This window comes from Amblyomma mixtum, chromosome 5 (genome assembly GCF_055824585.1).
Source record: "Amblyomma mixtum isolate Tamu chromosome 5, ASM5582458v1, whole genome shotgun sequence".
In the NCBI taxonomy this organism is placed as follows: Eukaryota; Metazoa; Arthropoda; class Arachnida; order Ixodida; family Ixodidae; genus Amblyomma; species Amblyomma mixtum.
The window spans coordinates 8,260,009-8,278,615 of NC_143016.1; the positions used below are offsets into that span (position 1 = coordinate 8,260,009).

General features: G+C 48.1%; 1 protein-coding gene across 1 annotated transcript in view; it reads right to left on the reverse strand.

Moving 5' to 3' along the window:
- The window catches only part of LOC149341260 (uncharacterized), an 82,475-nt gene that overhangs the window by 6,100 nt on the left and 57,768 nt on the right, over positions 1 to 18,607 (reverse strand). The window contains exons 2-3 of the mRNA XM_089543252.1: positions 17,164 to 17,292; positions 4,138 to 4,240 (exon numbers count right to left, since the gene is read on the reverse strand). Coding sequence (XP_089399378.1) covers positions 4,138 to 4,240; positions 17,164 to 17,292 — 232 coding nt within the window. The remainder of the gene's footprint in view (positions 1 to 4,137; positions 4,241 to 17,163; positions 17,293 to 18,607) is intronic.

The window sequence follows — 18,607 nt, forward strand, 5'->3', positions numbered from 1 at the left end:
ACGAAAGAGTTTCTTAGATGTAAATGTACCGCCACCGTAGATTACGTCATCGTGCGCCCCCCAACCGGCACTGCGCGCTGTGGAGAAGCCTGAACGCCGCCATAGTTTTAATCGGTGATTACGTCACCATTACTAATGCTAATCCAAAAAGACTTCGCCTGCAAGCCCCACACATTCGACGCCTTAAAACCTCTGTTGCTGCGTTCAGCAGCATCGCTCCGCTACTTTACACAAACGCCGGACGCAGACCGAGACGCTTCACTACCTCGTCAAGCTTCGTCGATTGGAAGAAATTTCAGCACAGCATGTAAGGAGACTAACAGTGTTTGTAACCGTAACAAGTCACCTTCAACTTGAAAGCATACACAAGCGTTCCGAAAAAAAAAAATGTCATGTTCAGGCTTCCGCTATGGTTCAGCGGTAAATTCCAGCCGTTGCCACGTGATCGGAGGCCCTCTAGTTCCCCCTGGATTTCGGCACGCTCAATTTTTTGTTTCTTTCTAATCCGAAACTTTGTTCTTATGAAGCCCTTGATGTTTTCGCAGTTTCCTCCGTGACATAAAGCGTGAGCAATACGGCGAAAGCAACAAGTACACGTGCATTTACCACAACCGGACGAAGCTATTTCGACTTGAAGGCGGGCTAGAAAGAAAGGTCTGGTTCCACTTGCTTCGGCGAGGACGGCGTATATGTGTTGCTGTGTTGCTGGAAATAAATTTGCATATAAATTTTTGTGTTACGGCTCGATCACTTAACCTCACTCTATTATACTTTTTCTTCCGGCGATAGTAATTTATAAAGCAACCTGCTTTGAACACGAATATTCGAGTGTTAATTACTTGTGCATAAACTACACTTTCTAACAAACCATCCAAGGTGAATTATGTGTTTGAGTGCAGAAGAGTGCTAAATATATATAAAAAAACGATTTTTTTCTGAAATAAACATGTAAAAAAACCCGCCAAGTTTGCAAGAAATAGAAACCGAAAAGTCCAGCCCCTAGGTATATCGAGTGTTCAGTTGAACGCGAGTTCAATAAGCACGAACAGTACTGCCATACTTTTGCACGGGAGTTTCAGTGGGATGTCTGACGGTTCAGTATAAACAACAATTCGATATATGCGGCTCCAATATATGCACAGGCTCGACTGTAGTGCACTATTCTCGATTTCAGTATTCTCGGCTCCTTTCCGAGCGCCGATGAAAAGTGTTCGCTCTCATTATTGACTGGCCTGGTTCTGGAATGGCGATTCAGTGTTTCAGCCGAAGTCACACATATATTGTTTAATTGTTTCGTCGGTGTTTAAAGTATATTTATGTAAACATTGCCTTGATACTTATATGTGCGAGATTTTGAAAACGCCGGGAAAGGTCGCATTCAAGAAATTTCATTACTCTGCATGCAGCTCAACGCACTCAATTGCACCTGATCAAAAGACAGTAAAATATCAGCAGGATTCACTCACCTGATTCAATAAACTGTTAACTGCAATCAAACATAGCTTCAACTAAGGCTCGGTGGCTAAACTGTAATGGAAACTTAGTACGTAAAATCTCCAAAGAATTAATGCATTCTCATAAAGGTGTATTGCACGAACTCAAGAGCCTATTAATATAAACTCAACAAAATTTCGTAAGGCGTAGTCGACTGCCCACCTAAGCGAGAAATTTGTTGAAAAGAAATATATTGCGCAAATACAAATAATTAATCATAAATTTAAATTACTGCACAGATAATCCTCAGTCAAGAAGCCAGAGGCTGCGAGCCTCCGACAAGGCGCTGCAGTTGGCCTCCGTGACGGTTGCCACCGCGCGCCACAAGGCGACGAAGGCAACTCCTACTGCCTCAGGCAGATGGCAGCACCTTTCTTGCTGCCATCGTGTCTTTTTATTTTTTGCGCGAATGCCACGGAATCAGTTCGCGTTCCCGCCCACTGTTCCCGCCTAGCAGGTGTGCACGTCGCCCCATCTACCGAACGACTTTCCAATGCTCGAAAAAGCGGGTAATACGATTTTGTCGACACATGGGTGCCGCTGTCTGAACGCATGGTTAGCTTAGAAAACTTCTTTACTGCATCGTCCAACGCTTAGCTAACGGTTTGGCGTTGCCTAAGCGCATTAGATGGCACAGCGGCGTATAACAAGGGAAATTTTCATGCTCAGAAATTAGCGAGCGCTTAAAACGGCGTTACTGTTGCTGTTAACAGTAAAAGTGCTTCTGTTAACTGTCAAGCCGCGACAGGCATGTAATAACGCACACATATTAGCCATCGAATAGTACTAAGGGCTTACTGAATCCGACTGTAGAGTAACTAGTTTACGATTTACAGGGTAGCGGGGGCACTGGGGTTATCGTTCCTTGTAGCTCAGTGCAGCGACTCGTACGCCCATACAATTCATCAACGGTTACGATTGAGTTCATCTTACTGCGTTTCATACTTTCAGTGCTGACCACGCATATTGCAGGCAGAAGCATGCCATTCATGAAAACGTGGCCAGAATTTTGCTGATCCCGAAATGAGAGAGACAATAAAGAAAGGAAGAATTGTTTATGACTGGTGCGAACTCTAATTGTGTCTCAGTCATCTAGATGTCAGCTTAAAGTGAAGCTGTTGACATCACGCGCACGGAAACAATCGCGCTCGAGGGTTAATCCATGGGGTAGCACTCCGAAGATGTTGGCTATTTGAGCTCTTTCATCCACGTCGGATGGAGTAAAAAACTAATGACAAAAATCTCTGCCTCTCCCGTAAACGAGAGTAGAGTAAGCATGAAATGTTTACGGGCCTAATGTCATCTCGGTGGACACCCGAACCGCACCGTACAGGAAGGGAGGAACGCCACCACCCGTTCAGCGCGATGCCTTGCCATTTGACCGCAAGGTTTTTTGAGGAAAGGAAATGGCGCAGTAATTCTCTGCCATCTCGGTGGACACCCGAACCGCACCGTAAAGGAAGGGAGGAACGCCACCACCCGTTCGGCGCGATGCCTTGCCCTTTGAACGCAGCGCTTCTCCCCCGGGCCCCTGTGCGCCTGCGCGGCTTTGCTTCGATGCGCGAAGCCCCTAAGAGATCACGTATGACAACGAAGTGTAACGTGGCATTTATGTGCTTTTTGCACGCGTTATTAGAAATCGGAAATTATAATTCCGTGCATTATCAAACCCACAGCTCCACTGATATCTTGATAAACATTGAGAAGGCACTGGCAGCAGTTATTTTTTGTCTCATTTGGAGACCAACCGGCGCTTGCATGCCGGTCGCGTAGGAGGGCTTAGAGAGTCTCGTTAAATCTCGTTAAGTCTCGTACGGTGCCCGGATGTTCTCGTTTCAGAGCCCGGTTGACTGGAATTCAGTGCCCGGATGAGTGGATTTCAGTGCCCGGATGACTGGAATTCAGTGCCCGGATGACTGGAATTCAGTGCCCGGATGAGTGGATTTCAGTGCCCGGATGAGTGGATTTCAGTGCCCGGATGATGGCTCTCGGTCTCGGCGTGACGTCACCACACTGCCGACAACGGGGGCTAAAAGCATTTCATGCTTAAAAATGCAGACTTACATTCAACTTTAATATAATGTGTGACAGGGTCTGATCACTTAAGAGATTATCATGAGATCACCATGATGATGCGCAACTGTGACATGGTTATTGGCAGAAAAGCGCTACCAATTGGCCCAACCAGCCAACAATTGTATGAACTATATGTCCCACGAACGCTACGTAGCGATCAAAACTGAAAGCCCAGACATGCTACCACACGGTTCCGCACAATTTTGTCGCATTCTGCAGCGACCTACCTAAGTTGATTACCTGACTCTAGACAGTACAGTCGGTCGTTTTTCCGTTAATGACTCGCGGCTGGGTGGACCTATTGTCTCTGGGCCGTTCACCAGTCGAAACCAAAGTCGACGAGAAAACGTAAACTATAAGGTCGCTTGGTCCTGCCCACGCTGCTTGCTGGGGAGCGGATTACCGAACAGCCCACAAACGATGGCGTCAGCGAAACTGCCTCCACGAATGTTACGCGACTGCACGAGCGGCGATTTGCCTCGATCACTTCGGAAGTGCCGTTTTTCTGACGCGTGCTCGCGCCTGTGTGTGTGTGGAAGGCCGGCCCGCCATAGCCGGGTCACCGACCTTAACGACGTCGTTCACGATGACCAGGTTGATGGAGAAGCGCTCGTTCGCCGGCGGCGCTGCGTCGGCCGCCTCGTCCGCAGGAGGGTTGTCCGTCGAGCGCCTGCAACACATGCGGCAGTGGCACATGAGCCTGAGGGGGAAAGGGCACAGACGAAAGCGAAACTGAGCGAGCGGCGAGACCACAATCTGAACGACGCCATTAATGTTGCGTTATCGCCTTTATCCTCAACTCCCTTACACTACTTGAGAAGGGTTTCAAGCTGCGAACCTCTATATAAAGGGCATTATTGTCACAACTGCACCCTTTTGGAGCAAAAACTGTGAATGGTGTTTCACACCGAATAAACCATCTCATAATGAGTTTCAGAAACATTACGCCACCTTTTGCACCCATTTTGCACTCGGCACTTATATATGCTGTCATATTTATCCTAGAATCATCTCGCTGTACACCGCTAAACAGGTGGCGTGAGTGCGAGCATGCGTTGTTTTGTCATTTGTTTTCGTTTTCACTCTCGGCTGCCCGCTGTACCACAGCTGCAGGCAGCGGTTTTGCCCCTCTGCCTCTTGGGAGGCAGCGACTACGTGGAAAAATACCAGGAAGTGCGAGCCCACCGTATACAGAATACGGGGCGCACACATAAAAACATGGGTGTAAACAATGCAAAAAGGAATGTACGCGCCAATTGCTCGTCCTACGCTCCGCAGCATTATTTAAAGTAGCGCGTGATAATATATGAAACAAAGGGTGTTGAGGGTCCGTCAGAATCGTATCGTATACCTTCATATGTGCACGCCAGCACATGAATAGAACCACGCGTCGTTACCGGGTGGAGGTATAGCGGCGATATCAAAGGGAAACCACAGTGAGCATTCAACAATCTTGTGTTCCGTAAATTTGCGCTGTGCCAACGAGGCGAGTTACATTTCTGTTTGGGTAGACACCACAATGATATCCTAGAGACCTTGCTATTGATTTCTTTTTCTACTGAAGCTTTCGTAACCGACATCACTCTGGTATCACAGAAGAAAAAAATGAGTGCGGTTCATGCTGTGAAAATTTTTTCCTGTGATGAAGCGAATGAAAATTAGATACACGGACACAAAAACAAATGCGCTCAGAGTAACAGTTAGCAGATGCACACAGCCCCAGTCTTGTGTGTCTGTTATTCGGTTTTTTTACGCGATGTGAATGGCCACAATAGACACTTGATCTGTACCTGACAACATCAGATGCGAGGAGCATGCCTCAGAGCAAGCCGAGTCAGCACAGTCGTGCAGTGGGTACAGGAAACAGCTACGTAATGCTTCAGTTATCTCATTCAACCTTCCACGGCGCCTTCTCGCTTTGCCGTCGAACGTGTTTGCGTCTTCGCACGTGCCCGCACCATCTCCTTTACGTCTCCATAATGTTTAACGCCACGCACTCGCACGTTTACCCAAGTGAGCGAGGACCGGAAAAGAGCGCTGGCCAAGTGGTGGGGGCAGGAGATGAGGGGGGCACTGCAGGACGTAGTTGTTATGGGGCGCAAAAACAACGCAATAGATTTTCCCTGGCGGTGTTGTAAATAACGGCCGCAACGACCCGAACTTGCTGTTATTGCCCCCGTGGGAGCGACGGTGACAGGTCTGGCGGGTGTCGTAAAAGGCCTCAGGCAGATGCGTGTATGAAAGCACGGCACTGCAAATAGGCGGTGGCGCTCGTTAGGCGCACTGGAAATAATTTCCGCTTCAAAAAAAAAAAAAATAAATAAATAAGGCTCGCTTAATCTGTCTCAGAATTAATTTGCACGAGAACGGCTTAAAGTCTTGCCTTCAGCAATTACCGTCGTGTAGCAAGACTTCTGTAAACACCTTTCTAATCATGGGGAAAAGAGTGCCTGGCACTGTCTTCGTTTCGTGTTCAAGATGAATGCGAGCACAAGTGGTACCCATAATGGTAAACTTTGTGTGGAATCGAATCAAAGAACCTAGATAAACCATGGTTAATCCGACTGATAAGCTAGTATCCCGTCTGATGCTCTCCACGGGTTGCAACACGGTTTTTAGTATTGTAGGATGGGGGTTTATTGCAGGCACTGGGACCTCAGGAGCAGGGCGTCAAACAGTCCGTGGTCGGCGAAAACGAACACAGCACGCGCAGCGATCGCAATGCCGCCGCTCAACAGAATGTTCGTCTTCGTCTTTACAATATCAATATATTCCATCTTTTTCGAATATGAGGATATATTTTCTACGTCCTGATAACGTCAAATCTGGTCAGGTTAAGTGGAGCAGATATGCATTAATCCGCACAGGGTTAAGCGAAATGAAGTTTGAAGGAAAAATAAACACCGATCGCGTGGTGGCGTTGCTGTAAATCTGGCTCTGGGATCAAAATGACCAATTTATATTTCGGTGTGCGAGAGTGAGTTTGCACAATAAATTCTTATGAGAACGAATTAATTCTCAGCTGACTTCTGTGCCGAGTTACTATTACAGTTTGGTAACTGAAAGTTAGTTAAATATTGTCGTGTCCGGTCGCTGTGTTGAATGCAGCGAAAGACGCACACGGTACTTTAAGACTTCGTTTATTTAAAGCCGATGAGGGTGCGACCAGCGTCGACCGAGGCAGGAGCCGAACTGGCCGCCCGAAGAAAGGAGGGAGCGGAGAAGCGTCCACGGGAGGGAGTGGCTTCCCAAAACAGGAGGAGGATGCGGGGGCGCACCATGGGGGGGGCATCTGGCGACAGCGTGCGACGAGGGGCAAGTGGTCGTTAGGAGGAGGATGCGAGTGGTCGTTAGGAGGAGGATGCGAGTGGTCGTTAGGAGGAGGATGCGGGGGCGCACACACACAAAAGCAATAAGGGGACAGAACACTTCCTTCCCCCTTAGAAAGTTGCCTGGTATCGTGCAGGGGGTCGACGCTCACGCGTGGAGGCGCGCTGGCTTTGTGCGCTCGGGGGAGAAACACTTGTAGGCTGGCTGTTGTTCGCTGTGTCTCCTAGGTCTGTCCTGGGCGAAGTCTCTTCTTCCGGGAAGAGGTGCCAGGCTATGTGGGAAGATGGTGCACGTGTTCTCTCCGCTGGCGGACAGCTCTCAGACGGCGTCGTAAATCTACGCAGCTGGTTGAGATGTCGGCGTGCTACTGTGCCATGTTGACGAGCCAAGAGCGCAGGCCTATGCGTCTGACAATTGTAGCTTCCTCCCAGCGTGGCTTTTTCAGAAACTGTCGGGCGAGGACGCGCTGCCCCTCATTAAGCGTGCCGCAGCGCGGAATTGCTTTTTCTTCCCGGAACGTCTCTGCCTTTGGCTCGGGGAGGATGGCTGTGAGCTGGGTTCGCATTTCACGCTCGAACATCATTTTCGAGGGGGTCTCGCCTGTTGTGCTCTGAACCGTCGTGTGCTGCTTGAAGAGAAAGCGCGCAAGGCGGCGCTGCAGCGAGCCTGTCTGATCTCTTTCAAGGGCGCGTTTTAGCTCGGCTACGTAGCGCTCGGCTTGTCCGTTTGTCGCTGGGTGGTAGGGGGCCGATGTAACTGATGAGATCCCGTTGTCGCGATAAAACTTGAGGATCTCCGCAGACACAAACGGTGTTCCGTTGTCCGACACTACCTTGCGCGGCAGGCCGAACGTTGCAAATAGTGATCGGAGGTTGTCAATGACTGCTGCCGAAGTCGTCTGTCCCATTTGCCTTATCTCAAGCCACTTTGTGTAGGCATCTACGACCACAAGGAAAGTGCAGCCCTCAATTGGTCCTGCAAAATCAATGTGCAGTGTGTGCCATGGTGTGTCTGGCTTTTCCCATTCTGGGACAGGAGCTTTCGGCGGGGCGCTCCGGCTGCTCTGGCAAGGCTTGCATTCTCGCACCACTGTTTCGATGTCGTTGTCAATGCCAGGCCACCACATGTAGCTTCTGGCACACTTTTTCATTGCAACGATGCCCCGATGTCCGGCGTGGATGAGAGACATAGCTTGTGCGCGTAGTTCTCTCGGCATCACAACTCGGGACCCAAATATGATGCAGCCGCGATGGGTGCTCAACTCTGTAGCTCGCCTGCGGTAAGCGTCGAAGTTGTCCCCTTTGAGTTTATGCACGTTGCCTTGTTGAACAGCTGTGTAAACTAGCCGGAGAGCTGCGCACTTCTGCGTAGATGCTGCAACTGTGCCTGCTGTAAGCGGAGGTTCTGGCAGTGCTTCGAACATCAGAACGTCTCCTGGTGGAAATGGTTCGTCAACAGTTGCGTCTAGTGGCAGACGGCTTAGCGCATCGGCGTTTTGATGTTTACTCCCATTGCGGTAGACCAGAGCGTAGTCGTACGCTGAGAGTTTGATGCACCAACGTGTCATTCGCGGAGACAAAGTTGGTGGCATAGGCCTTTGTGGTCCCAGAATGCCCAATAGCGGTCGGTGATCGGTTATAAAGGTCACCTTCCGGCCGGCAATGTACTGGTGAAAATGTGTCGCCGCGTAGACGATGGCTAGCCCTTCTTTGTCAAGTTGCGCGTAGTTGCGTTCTGCTTGCGACAACGTACGTGAGGCGAAGGCGATGGGAGCTTCCCTTCCTTGCTCGTCAGTTTGCGATAGAACCGCGCCGACTCCGTACGGTGATGCGTCGCAAGCCAAAAGCAGAGGCTTCCTTTCGTCGTAGTGGCGGAGGACTGTACATCTTCGAATCAGGTCTTTCAGGGCATCGAATGACTGCTGATGGCGTGGCGACCATGTCCATGTCACATCTTTCCGAAGGAGTTGGTATAAGTCGTTGGCCACGGTAGCTCTTTGTTCCAAGAACCGGTCGTAGAACGTCAAGAGTCCGAGAAAAGCCTGTAGCTCCTGCTTGTTTGTTGGAGCTCGTGCTTCTGTGATCGCTCGCACTTTGTCCTCGGTAGGGTGAATGCCTTCCGCATCAATTCGGTGTCCCAGAAATTGCACCTCTGGCACCGCAAAACAGCACTTCGATTTGCTTATGCACAAATTAGCGTTTGCTAGCCTTTCGAGAACGAGCTCTAGGCGCACTGCATGCTCTTCAGTGGAAGTGCCACTGATGATGACATCGTCAAGGTAGACACAAACTCCTGGGATGCCCTGAAGCACTGTCTCCATGAATTTTTGAAATATGGCCGGGGCTGCAGCTACGCCAAAAGGCAGTCGCTTGACTTTGTACAAGCCTTTCAGTGTGTTAATTGCCAATAATTCAGCAGTTGACTCGCTCACCTTCAGCTGCTGATACGCCTGGGTGAGGTCCAATGTGCTGAAGACTCTTGCGCCACGCAGTACACTGAATACTTCTTCAGGTGTCGGTAGCGGGTAAGAGGACGCTTTAGTCGCAAGATTGACGGTGCTCCGGTAGTCTCCGCAGAGGCGTATGGTTCCGTTCTTCTTGCGAACTACGACAAGTGGTGTGGCCCATTCTGAATGCTGCGTCGGCTCGATGATACCTTGCTGCTCCAGTTTGTCCAACTCTTTTTCAACTGAATCTCGGAGAGCAAACGGCACCGGCCTGGCCTTCAGAAATTTGGGTTGCGCGTTGTCCAACAACTCCAGTGTGACCGGGGGCCCTTCGTTTCCTGGAATCTCTTCCGAGAATACTCTTTCGTATTTCTCTTGCAGTTGCTCAACCATGTTCTGGCTCGGCGTCTGGTGTATGCCGCATATCATCACGCCTAGTGGAGAAAACCAGTTTCTCCCTAGAAGGCTTGATCCTGTGCCCTTCACAACAAGCAGAGGTAGCGTATGGGTCTGGCCGTTGTAGTTAACCTGCACGTTGGCAGAGCCCAATAGTGGCAGATTCTGTCCTGACCACGTTCGCAGGTGCGTGTCGTCTTGTTGCAGGGCGGGTGCGTCAGATGGCCATGAAGTTCGGAACGTGTCCTCACTGATCAGAGTACAGGCTGCGCCGGAGTCCACCTCGAACTTAATCAGCTGGTGATGTACGCTTACTTCTGTAAAAATCTTCGGTCGCGTGCCGAGATTCATGGTGTTCAGGTCGTACAACACAGATGGTGTTGCTGATGTTGTTCCATGGAGATCAGATAGCGGCGTATTCTCTGAGGCGTTGACGCTGTGATTAGGCTGGGAAGGTGACTTTATCTTGGCAAGTCTCCGTTTCGTAATGCATGCTCTTTCGATATGCCCTCGCTTGTGGCAAAAATTACACGTGGCTGACTGGAATCGACATCCCTGGGGGTTGTGACCGCCAGCAGCGTTGTGCCTTTTTGACCGATTTTACAACAACAGAAGGCTTGCGCACCTGGTTGCTTGTCTGGTGTACCGGCTCGGTGTTCCGGCGAATCCCTCTCTGCTGGTGACCGGCGCTCTCCGCTCGAACGGCGATGTCGTAAGCTTTGCTGAATGTGAGGTCCTTCTCAGCGAACAGGCGCTGCTGCAGTGACTCGTCACTCAGTCCGCACACAAATCTGTCGCGTAACATCACGTCCAAGGGAAGCATGGTGGTGTTAGCAGAAGAAGCTGCGTCTCCCTCCTGCCCGGTAGCTGTTGTCGACAGCGTTCCAAAATTGCAGTCGGCAGCGAGCTTCTTGAGCGCGGCTACGTAGGCGCTCACAGTTTCTCCTCCCAGTTGATCTCGTCGTTGGAAGCGAGCCCGGCTGTAGACCTCGGATGGCCTTGGGTCGTAGTGCTTTTGCAGCGCTTTTACGATGTCGTCGTAAGACACTGCCGCTGGTGTGCTTGGCTGAATAAGGGCGCAGACAGTATCGTAGGTCTGCTCCCCGCACAGCGTCAGCAGGTTGGCCCTCTTCAAGGCTGGGTCTGTGATGTTGTTAGCTTCAAAGTAGAACTGAAGGCGTCCAACCCACGATGACCACGATGAGCCGTTGAACTCTGGTATCTGATTGGGAAACCCTCGCGTAGCCATGGCTTGTCAATAGCGTTGCGTAGCGCGGGTCGAATCCCATCCTCGTCGCCACTGTCGTGTCCGGTCGCTGTGTTGAATGCAGCGAAAGACGCACACGGTACTTTAAGACTTCGTTTATTTAAAGCCGATGAGGGTGCGACCAGCGTCGACCGAGGCAGGAGCCGAACTGGCCGCCCGAAGAAAGGAGGGAGCGGAGAAGCGTCCACGGGAGGGAGTGGCTTCCCAAAACAGGAGGAGGATGCGGGGGCGCACCATGGGGGGGCATCTGGCGACAGCGTGCGACGAGGGGCAAGTCGTCGTTAGGAGGAGGATGCGAGTGGTCGTTAGGAGGAGGATGCGAGTGGTCGTTAGGAGGAGGATGCGGGGGCGCACACACACAAAAGCAATAAGGGGACACAACAAATATCTATGTCGGCAACCGTTTACTGAGCCAGTTACTATATCCTCTCAGGGTTTTAGCCTTTGATGAGGTGTAATTGAGTATGTATTCATGAAGGAGGCATTCATATATAAAAACAGATGTTTATATATGTAGAGAGGCGCTGAAAGGTGTAAAGGAATACATCTAATTAGGGCAGGTAGTGGCCGCGCAGATATTACTTTATGCCCGCAGGCACACTGTCGCAATAAAAAAGGAAGGCCGCAGATCCGGACCACAAGAGTGAAATAACTAGAAGAAGAATGGGGTGGAATAGGCACTCTCAAATCATGAATGGCAGTTTACCACTGTCCCTGAAGAAATAAGTATATGACAGCTGCATCTTACCGGTTCTCACCTGTTGGGCAGAAACGTGGAGGCTATCGAAAAGGGTTTAACTTAATTTCAGGACAACGCAGCGAGCTATGAAAAGAAAAAAAAATGATAGGCGTAACGTTAAGGGACAGGAAGAAAGCAAAGTGGGTCAGGTTACAGACGCGAGTTAATGAAATGCGAGATGAAATCAAGAAAAAAATGGGCACGGGCAGGGCATGTAATGCGAAGGCAACATAATCGATGGCCTCATGCGGTAACGGACTGGATGTCAAGGGAATGCAAGTGTAGCAGGGGGCGGCAGAAAGCTAGGTGTGCGGATGAGGTTTGGAAGTTTGCGGGGGTAAGGCGGCCGCACCCGGCACAGGACCGAATTAATTAGAGATATATAGGAGATGCCTTTGCCCTGCAGTGGGCATAATCAGCTTATGATGGTGATGATTATGATGAACTGAGTGTGTTGAGCCGTCTGCTATACAATGTGTCCCAGCCAAAGATAAGAAAGCATTAAAAAAAAAAAACAGGAGTACCCTATCCAAGTGAATCCAGCTGAGGCTATTGAGACTGAGAGTCGCGTGGTCTAGTCAGCAGGTTTTTTTTTTTCATTCTGCAAAATTAATGAAAGAATAAAGACTAATTTGTTTATATTAAAGATATTTGCTTCAGGAATAGATTTTAACTGAGAAATTGTAGATAGTATTCAGAAACAGATGGTTGAAATTTTGGCGCTAAGGTACCATTCACGTAGCTTTATTTTCAAATGGGCGATAAAAGGCGTCCAATAAGCTTTGGCCACCATCATAACCATCGTCGTCGTCATCGTCGTCATCACCATCACAACTGCGATCACTAAAGGACATAGGCCTCTCCCATCTTTCTACAATTAACCCTGTCCTGTTCCAGCTGCGGCTTCGTTTTCCTCGCAAATTTCCGAAGCTGGTACGCCCACCTGACCCCCTACAACCCGAGCTATGCTTGCCTTCTCATGGAATTCACTCCGTCACCTTAAGGGACCATCGGTTAGATTGCATTCGCGTTCATGCCCTGCCCCTGCCTATTTCTTCTTTATTTCGACTTTGATGTAATTTTTAATAAGGAGGTAATTACTCATTGGCATCCACCCAAGCGCAGCCATAGGGCTACAAAGGAAATCTATAAAGCTTCCGCAGAAACTTCGTAGTTAAAGAAAAATTCATCCTGTTTCGGGGTTCGAACTTGGGACCATCACTTCACCGGGGCAATCGCTCTACCAAGTGGGCTAACCGGGACGACTAGATATAATCTTGTTCCCTGCCCCAAACTGCTCTCTTCCTGTCTCTTAACGTCACACCAAGTATTTCCCTCTCTTTAGTTCGCTGCATTTCTTCCTTAATTTAATTTCAAGCCTTTTCATTGGCCAGCGAGATATTACTTTCCTCTTGAAGAATACTGGCCAGCTGCTCTTTATTACCAAGAATAGCTTCGAAATACAATATACATCTCATTCTTATCCTCCTAGCTATTTCACTCTAGTGGCCCGGATCTGCGGTCACTACCTTGGATATATAAGTGTTAGTGGTGAGTTGTTAATAAATCTGCGGAAGCAGTTTTGGCGCTGTGAATGCAGTCTATGACACACACAAACCAAAATATTTAACTACAAACTTCTTGTATGAATAAGCCATTAGTGCATAGCAAAGGTAAAAGGTTCTGAGGCAGTGCTCGAAGTAGACGTGTGCTCGTTGGAAACATATTTTATCGTTGTCGCAGTGTTCTAATATTGCTATAAGTGGAAGTTTCATAAATGCTAATTAAAAGCAGCGCACTCACCATTAATGAGCCGCTCCATCCTGAGCGTTCCATGAGAGTAAATTGAGCTTCAGGCAAATTAATTGCTGAGCGAGATTTCATTGCGATTCATTTGAATTATAGGTAATTATTTCCAGTTTATATATTCGCATAAGTGGCGATCATATTGACACTTCAACAACAGTAGCGAATTTAAGAACAGGGAGACCCGACATTTCCCTTTCCCCCGGACTGATGGGGTCCCCCTATTCTGAAAGTCGCTAGGAAGCAATATTTTTAAACTCCACAAGAACCCAATAAATGTACTATAATGATAGGTCTCGAGCTGGTTGGTCGTACATCACGAAGTCAAACAGTGCCAACTTCACAAGGGACACAGAAATGGAAGACGAGACACTGGCGCTGACTAACAACTGAAGTTCTGTTGTTCTGCCCCTCGGTAATTATACAGCGAGCATCAAAAGCAACAAGAACAAGGTCCGATTGAGAGACACTGGAACCAGTAGTCAAGCAGGAGAGCCATGGTCACCCGCTCACGATAGGAAACACAACTCCTTATCCAGAAGGGTTGTGGAAGGAGTGCTGCTGACACAGCGCTCTTTTAGGCTCGCGATTTTTTCGGCCTCAATAATTTCTCGCGTGATTTTGCCACCGCACCTGCGCGGCACGCTCGTGCAGGTAGGCATTTACAATCTCGGCTGTGAACTCCTGTTTAAATGGTCAGTTCGTGCTCAAATGGATTTTTGTAAGGGAGTCTCTACAGGACTCCAACGAAGTTCTGCGAAGAGCCAACGGAGCGCCAAGATGGGACAAGACGGAAGCATACACAGCGTTGGATCGTTGCTGAGGACCTCTGTAGTCAGCGTGCAGTGAATCGTAAGAGAAAGCGGGAGGGAAAAAAAATGACACCCATAAAGAACCACAGCTGCGAATGTCTGTTTTCTTGTACGCCTTCAAAGTTGGTTACTGTTCATTTTTAATACAGAAAGTCCGCCTATGTTACAATTTTATTTTGTGTAATTATCTCGAATTTATTTCACGTTTGCATTTTGCCGGAGTCCCTTTATGGTGCTTTTTCCCCCTTATTTCTTGTTATTACCTGCCATTTATTTCCTCATATCCTTTGGTTATTTATTAATAGCAAATCAACCTGATAGCCCCTTACTCTGGACCTACCCGTGCTGTACTACAAGTGCACTCGCAGTTCCTGTACATGATTTCTGAACTAGAACTTGAAAATAAAAACCTCGCGATAAGTTTTACCATATGTATACGTCACTAGTTTCAGTGAGATCATTGAAGAAAAAAGTGCGCATAGACAGAACAGCTTCTACTATTTCACAAGAGTCGCTCCGCATTGCTGCTTCCTCCCATTACCTACACGAGCTGACTGTAACAATCGTAGAAACACAGAGAGACTATAGGCTGAGGTCGATAGAGGACTTCGCCCGCACAGGGAAACATACATGAATGTGTGTTTAAAATTAACAGTGTATTTGTCTTCGGACTGTACGTAAACCAGAAGAAAAGATAACATGCCGCCACTGGATCGCCCAGGCACTAGTTCAACATGACGCATGCAGTGGCTATCGACCGCTCTCCGGCGGAAGCTCCTTCAGCTATTACTAGTTTTCGTTTATCTTAATCTATTATATGGTTTCGTTGGTATCCACGCGAGTGAAGAGGTAGCCTACGCCTGCAAGAGACAACCAGTGAATCTTCAAAAACAATGGCGGCTGGTGTTATGCCAAGATTTTCGAGATGAACAAGCGTGAGAGACGTAGAGCGTGACGAAAACAAGGAAGTACGGCACATCTTGCATGGCGACCAGAAAAGGGGAAAAAAGGACGAAACTCTGATAAAAATGCACATTTAGTTTCCATTAACCACTCATTATGTTCTTGTGAAATCTATGACTAAAGAATTTAGAGCAACGGCCTTTTCTTTTCCTTCTCTTCCTACAGAAACTAGAGCAAATGCCATAATTCTATCGATTTTAGTAGTTGAAGGTTATGGCGTTTTCTAACCATACTAATCAGCAGCCATTCAGTTGCCTACAAATAGATCGAATTTCAGTAATCTTGCTTGGCGAGTGATCACTTTAACTAGAGCAACTTATTTTTATGCAAGTCAAGGGAAAAGTGCTGAATAATAACGCAATTTAACGGTTAGTTTATACTTTGGTTTGTGCCACTTGGTCATACTTCAAAAAATATGCTCGCGCGAAAAAGAAAGGGCATACAAAGAATATATACGACACGTACAGTGTGCTCTATTGTTGTAGCTTTAAAGATGTTCCAGACAAGCTAAAGTCTATTTCAAGCCCTGTCCAAAACTTTTTCTACTGTTCGTGCAGTAATGATGCACCTCAACTAACATACATGCCTTGCCCAATATTACGCACAGGGCGCAAAATTGGTGTCGCATGTATTTCAGCTGTACTGTCGTGCTCTATTTCCAGTTTTATTTTTACTTGTTCGTCGGAAACTGTTTAAAGGAGCTGTTAGCTTCCACAATTTATAGTTGTGGTCCTGGGTTGTTACTTTTCAGCGTAAGTTGTAAAAAAGTATGTTTTTAATTGTTTTGCGTAGCTTTGAATTACATTTCGAAAAGCATTAACTTTTACGTTCGTATTTGATGCTTCCGAAACGTTAAGAAAATATTGCATTAAGAGCATGGTATTACATTTGACCTATAAAAATAAATAACATTCTTGCGTTTCACTGCTACTTGTAAAGGCAGCAACCTTACGCAATAGCAGTGACAACACCTATAGATTACTGCGTGACAATACCTTGATCAATTATGATGAAGGGGTATAAGGAAGTATTTATGGAGAGGAAAATATTTAGTATGTCGATTGAAAATTATGCAGCTTATGCGTGCTTATGCGTGTAGCGCAAAACACTCGTTAGAACCCTATCGAATATTCGGATTTGGTAAGGTCCCAAATGAATATATTGAGATGGGTTTCTACGATTCAGCATACAGTTTGAATTAAAATCAGTGGCCAAATTATAATGAAAATTTGACACGAAGAGTCATCAAAGAATTAACTTATTCTCATGAGGATGCGAACACAGTATATTTTTAATGTGAACTAAATAGCCATTTTTGTACGTATACTCCAAATTTACGAATTACAGTATCACTTACGAAAAACTGTTGCGCTGCCTTTTGCGCCTCTGATCAGTATGAACTTGTGCAGTGCCCTCCAGTAAGAGACTTGTCCTCGCGAGAGCAACAAGTTCGCTCCATCGACAGATTCGAACCACTGAAAGCCGCGCACCTGGGTGTTTTCCGCGCAAAGTAACGTCTCAAGCATCACCTCCGGTTGGTCCTTCTTGAGTGCAAAGAAGCCACCATGTTTGAGCTGTAATGGGCATTGCCTGTCGTTCCTCATATAGGCTAAATCAGAGAGACAGCAGGTATGCAGGCTATGGCCGCGAGAAGTCGGTCTTCAAGCTAACCAGCTTCCTGCTACATCATCACTAGCTCGTAATGCTTCTTAGGGACGCTGCAGCTCAAAGACAAAGTGAACTCTATGCCAATACAACAACAAATGAACCACTGAGACGGAGCGAGAGCGCCCATTACAGCATATGTTCCTGTTCCCGCCTGGGCTCGACTCACCCTTTGGAGGCCTTGGGGACAGAGGCATCATTCTCGGGGGGCGGTGTCACACCGTTGTCGGTGGCGGTGCCGTTGTACTCAGCGATAACCTTGTCCAGGAAGTCCAGAGAGGCCCGCACGTCATCAGAGCTGCACGAAGAGCGCAGGTAAATACGTGAAACTTCTCTCCGACCGTTGACATGCCACGTCATGCATTGTGAACTTCATGACTGGACACTGGATGCGAAAATGCCGCTGGGAGAGGTACAGGTTTGATAGAGCTCGAAGTTAGGAGAATTGCCGCATTTAAGTTCTTATTTGTTTGTTTAACATGCTCGGCGGCTGTACTGGCTCGTTTTCATAGTCTGAATACCTGCAGCGTGAGACCACGTCGCGCCATTAGTATGACGTGATACCCCATACTTGAGACATTTGGGGTATCAATTGATCAGTACGTTAAGGCTTCTGCTGGCAAATTCCACCCGAAAAACGGCAAAAGAGCCTCTTTCACACGGATATATAGCGTTCTGTGTGCCTGTAAATATATTTCATAGCTCGCGAGCTTTTGCGCACGACACCACGGCTCAAAGCGGGCAGATTATCCTAAAAGGTTCGAACATACATCGCGCATCTCGGTGCATGTATAGCTTATTACTGCCGCAATGAAGAAGTGCCCCTTGGTCAAGGTAATATGTGCCCAGCTCGTATATATTAGATTCTGGTGCACTGTCGTGAATCCTCGCTCAGCCTTAAAGGGCAACTCCGGCGATTTTTCGATGAGCATCGATTGAAATGAAATTTTAAGTATGTATTCTTTATGACAGTCTGATGCCTCATGTAAAATTTCGCATCTGAAACCGGCGTAGTTTTTCCGCAAGCGAATTTTGAAAGCAAGCGCTCCTCGACGCGAGCGGCAACCACTGATCGAGCAACTTCTACAGGCCACCCTGTTCTGTGACGTCACTGGCGGGGCGGCGTGTCAAGCTGGTCGGGCGCGCGCTGGCGCTGGCAGTGCAGGGGAAAACTGAAAATTCGTTTTGAGGAAAGTAAATGACGCAGTAATGGACACCCGAACCGAGACGTAAGGGAGGAGTGAAAGAAGAAAGGAAGAGGTCCGTAGTGGAGCTCTCCCGAATTATTTCGACCACCTGTGCAATTTCGCGCCATCTCAACGTGCCTGATGTGTTGTGTACGCCAGAGTGATGGGTCACGGCAACTTCTGTTGTGCTGTGGGGTGCACAAATTCTTGATCTGTAACAACGGGCGTGATCTAGCGTAGGTTTCCTAGCGATAAGAACCTTCGCGACAAGTTGGTGAGAGCTGTCCGCCGTGTAAACTGGTCTCCGAGGAAGCATTCCCGCTTGTGCTCAGAACATTTCGTGCCAGATTGCTATGAAGACAGCGTGTACTTCAAAGAGAGCTTTGGACTCGCTAAGGCTTCGTTCAACTGGCGCTTGAAGGCATA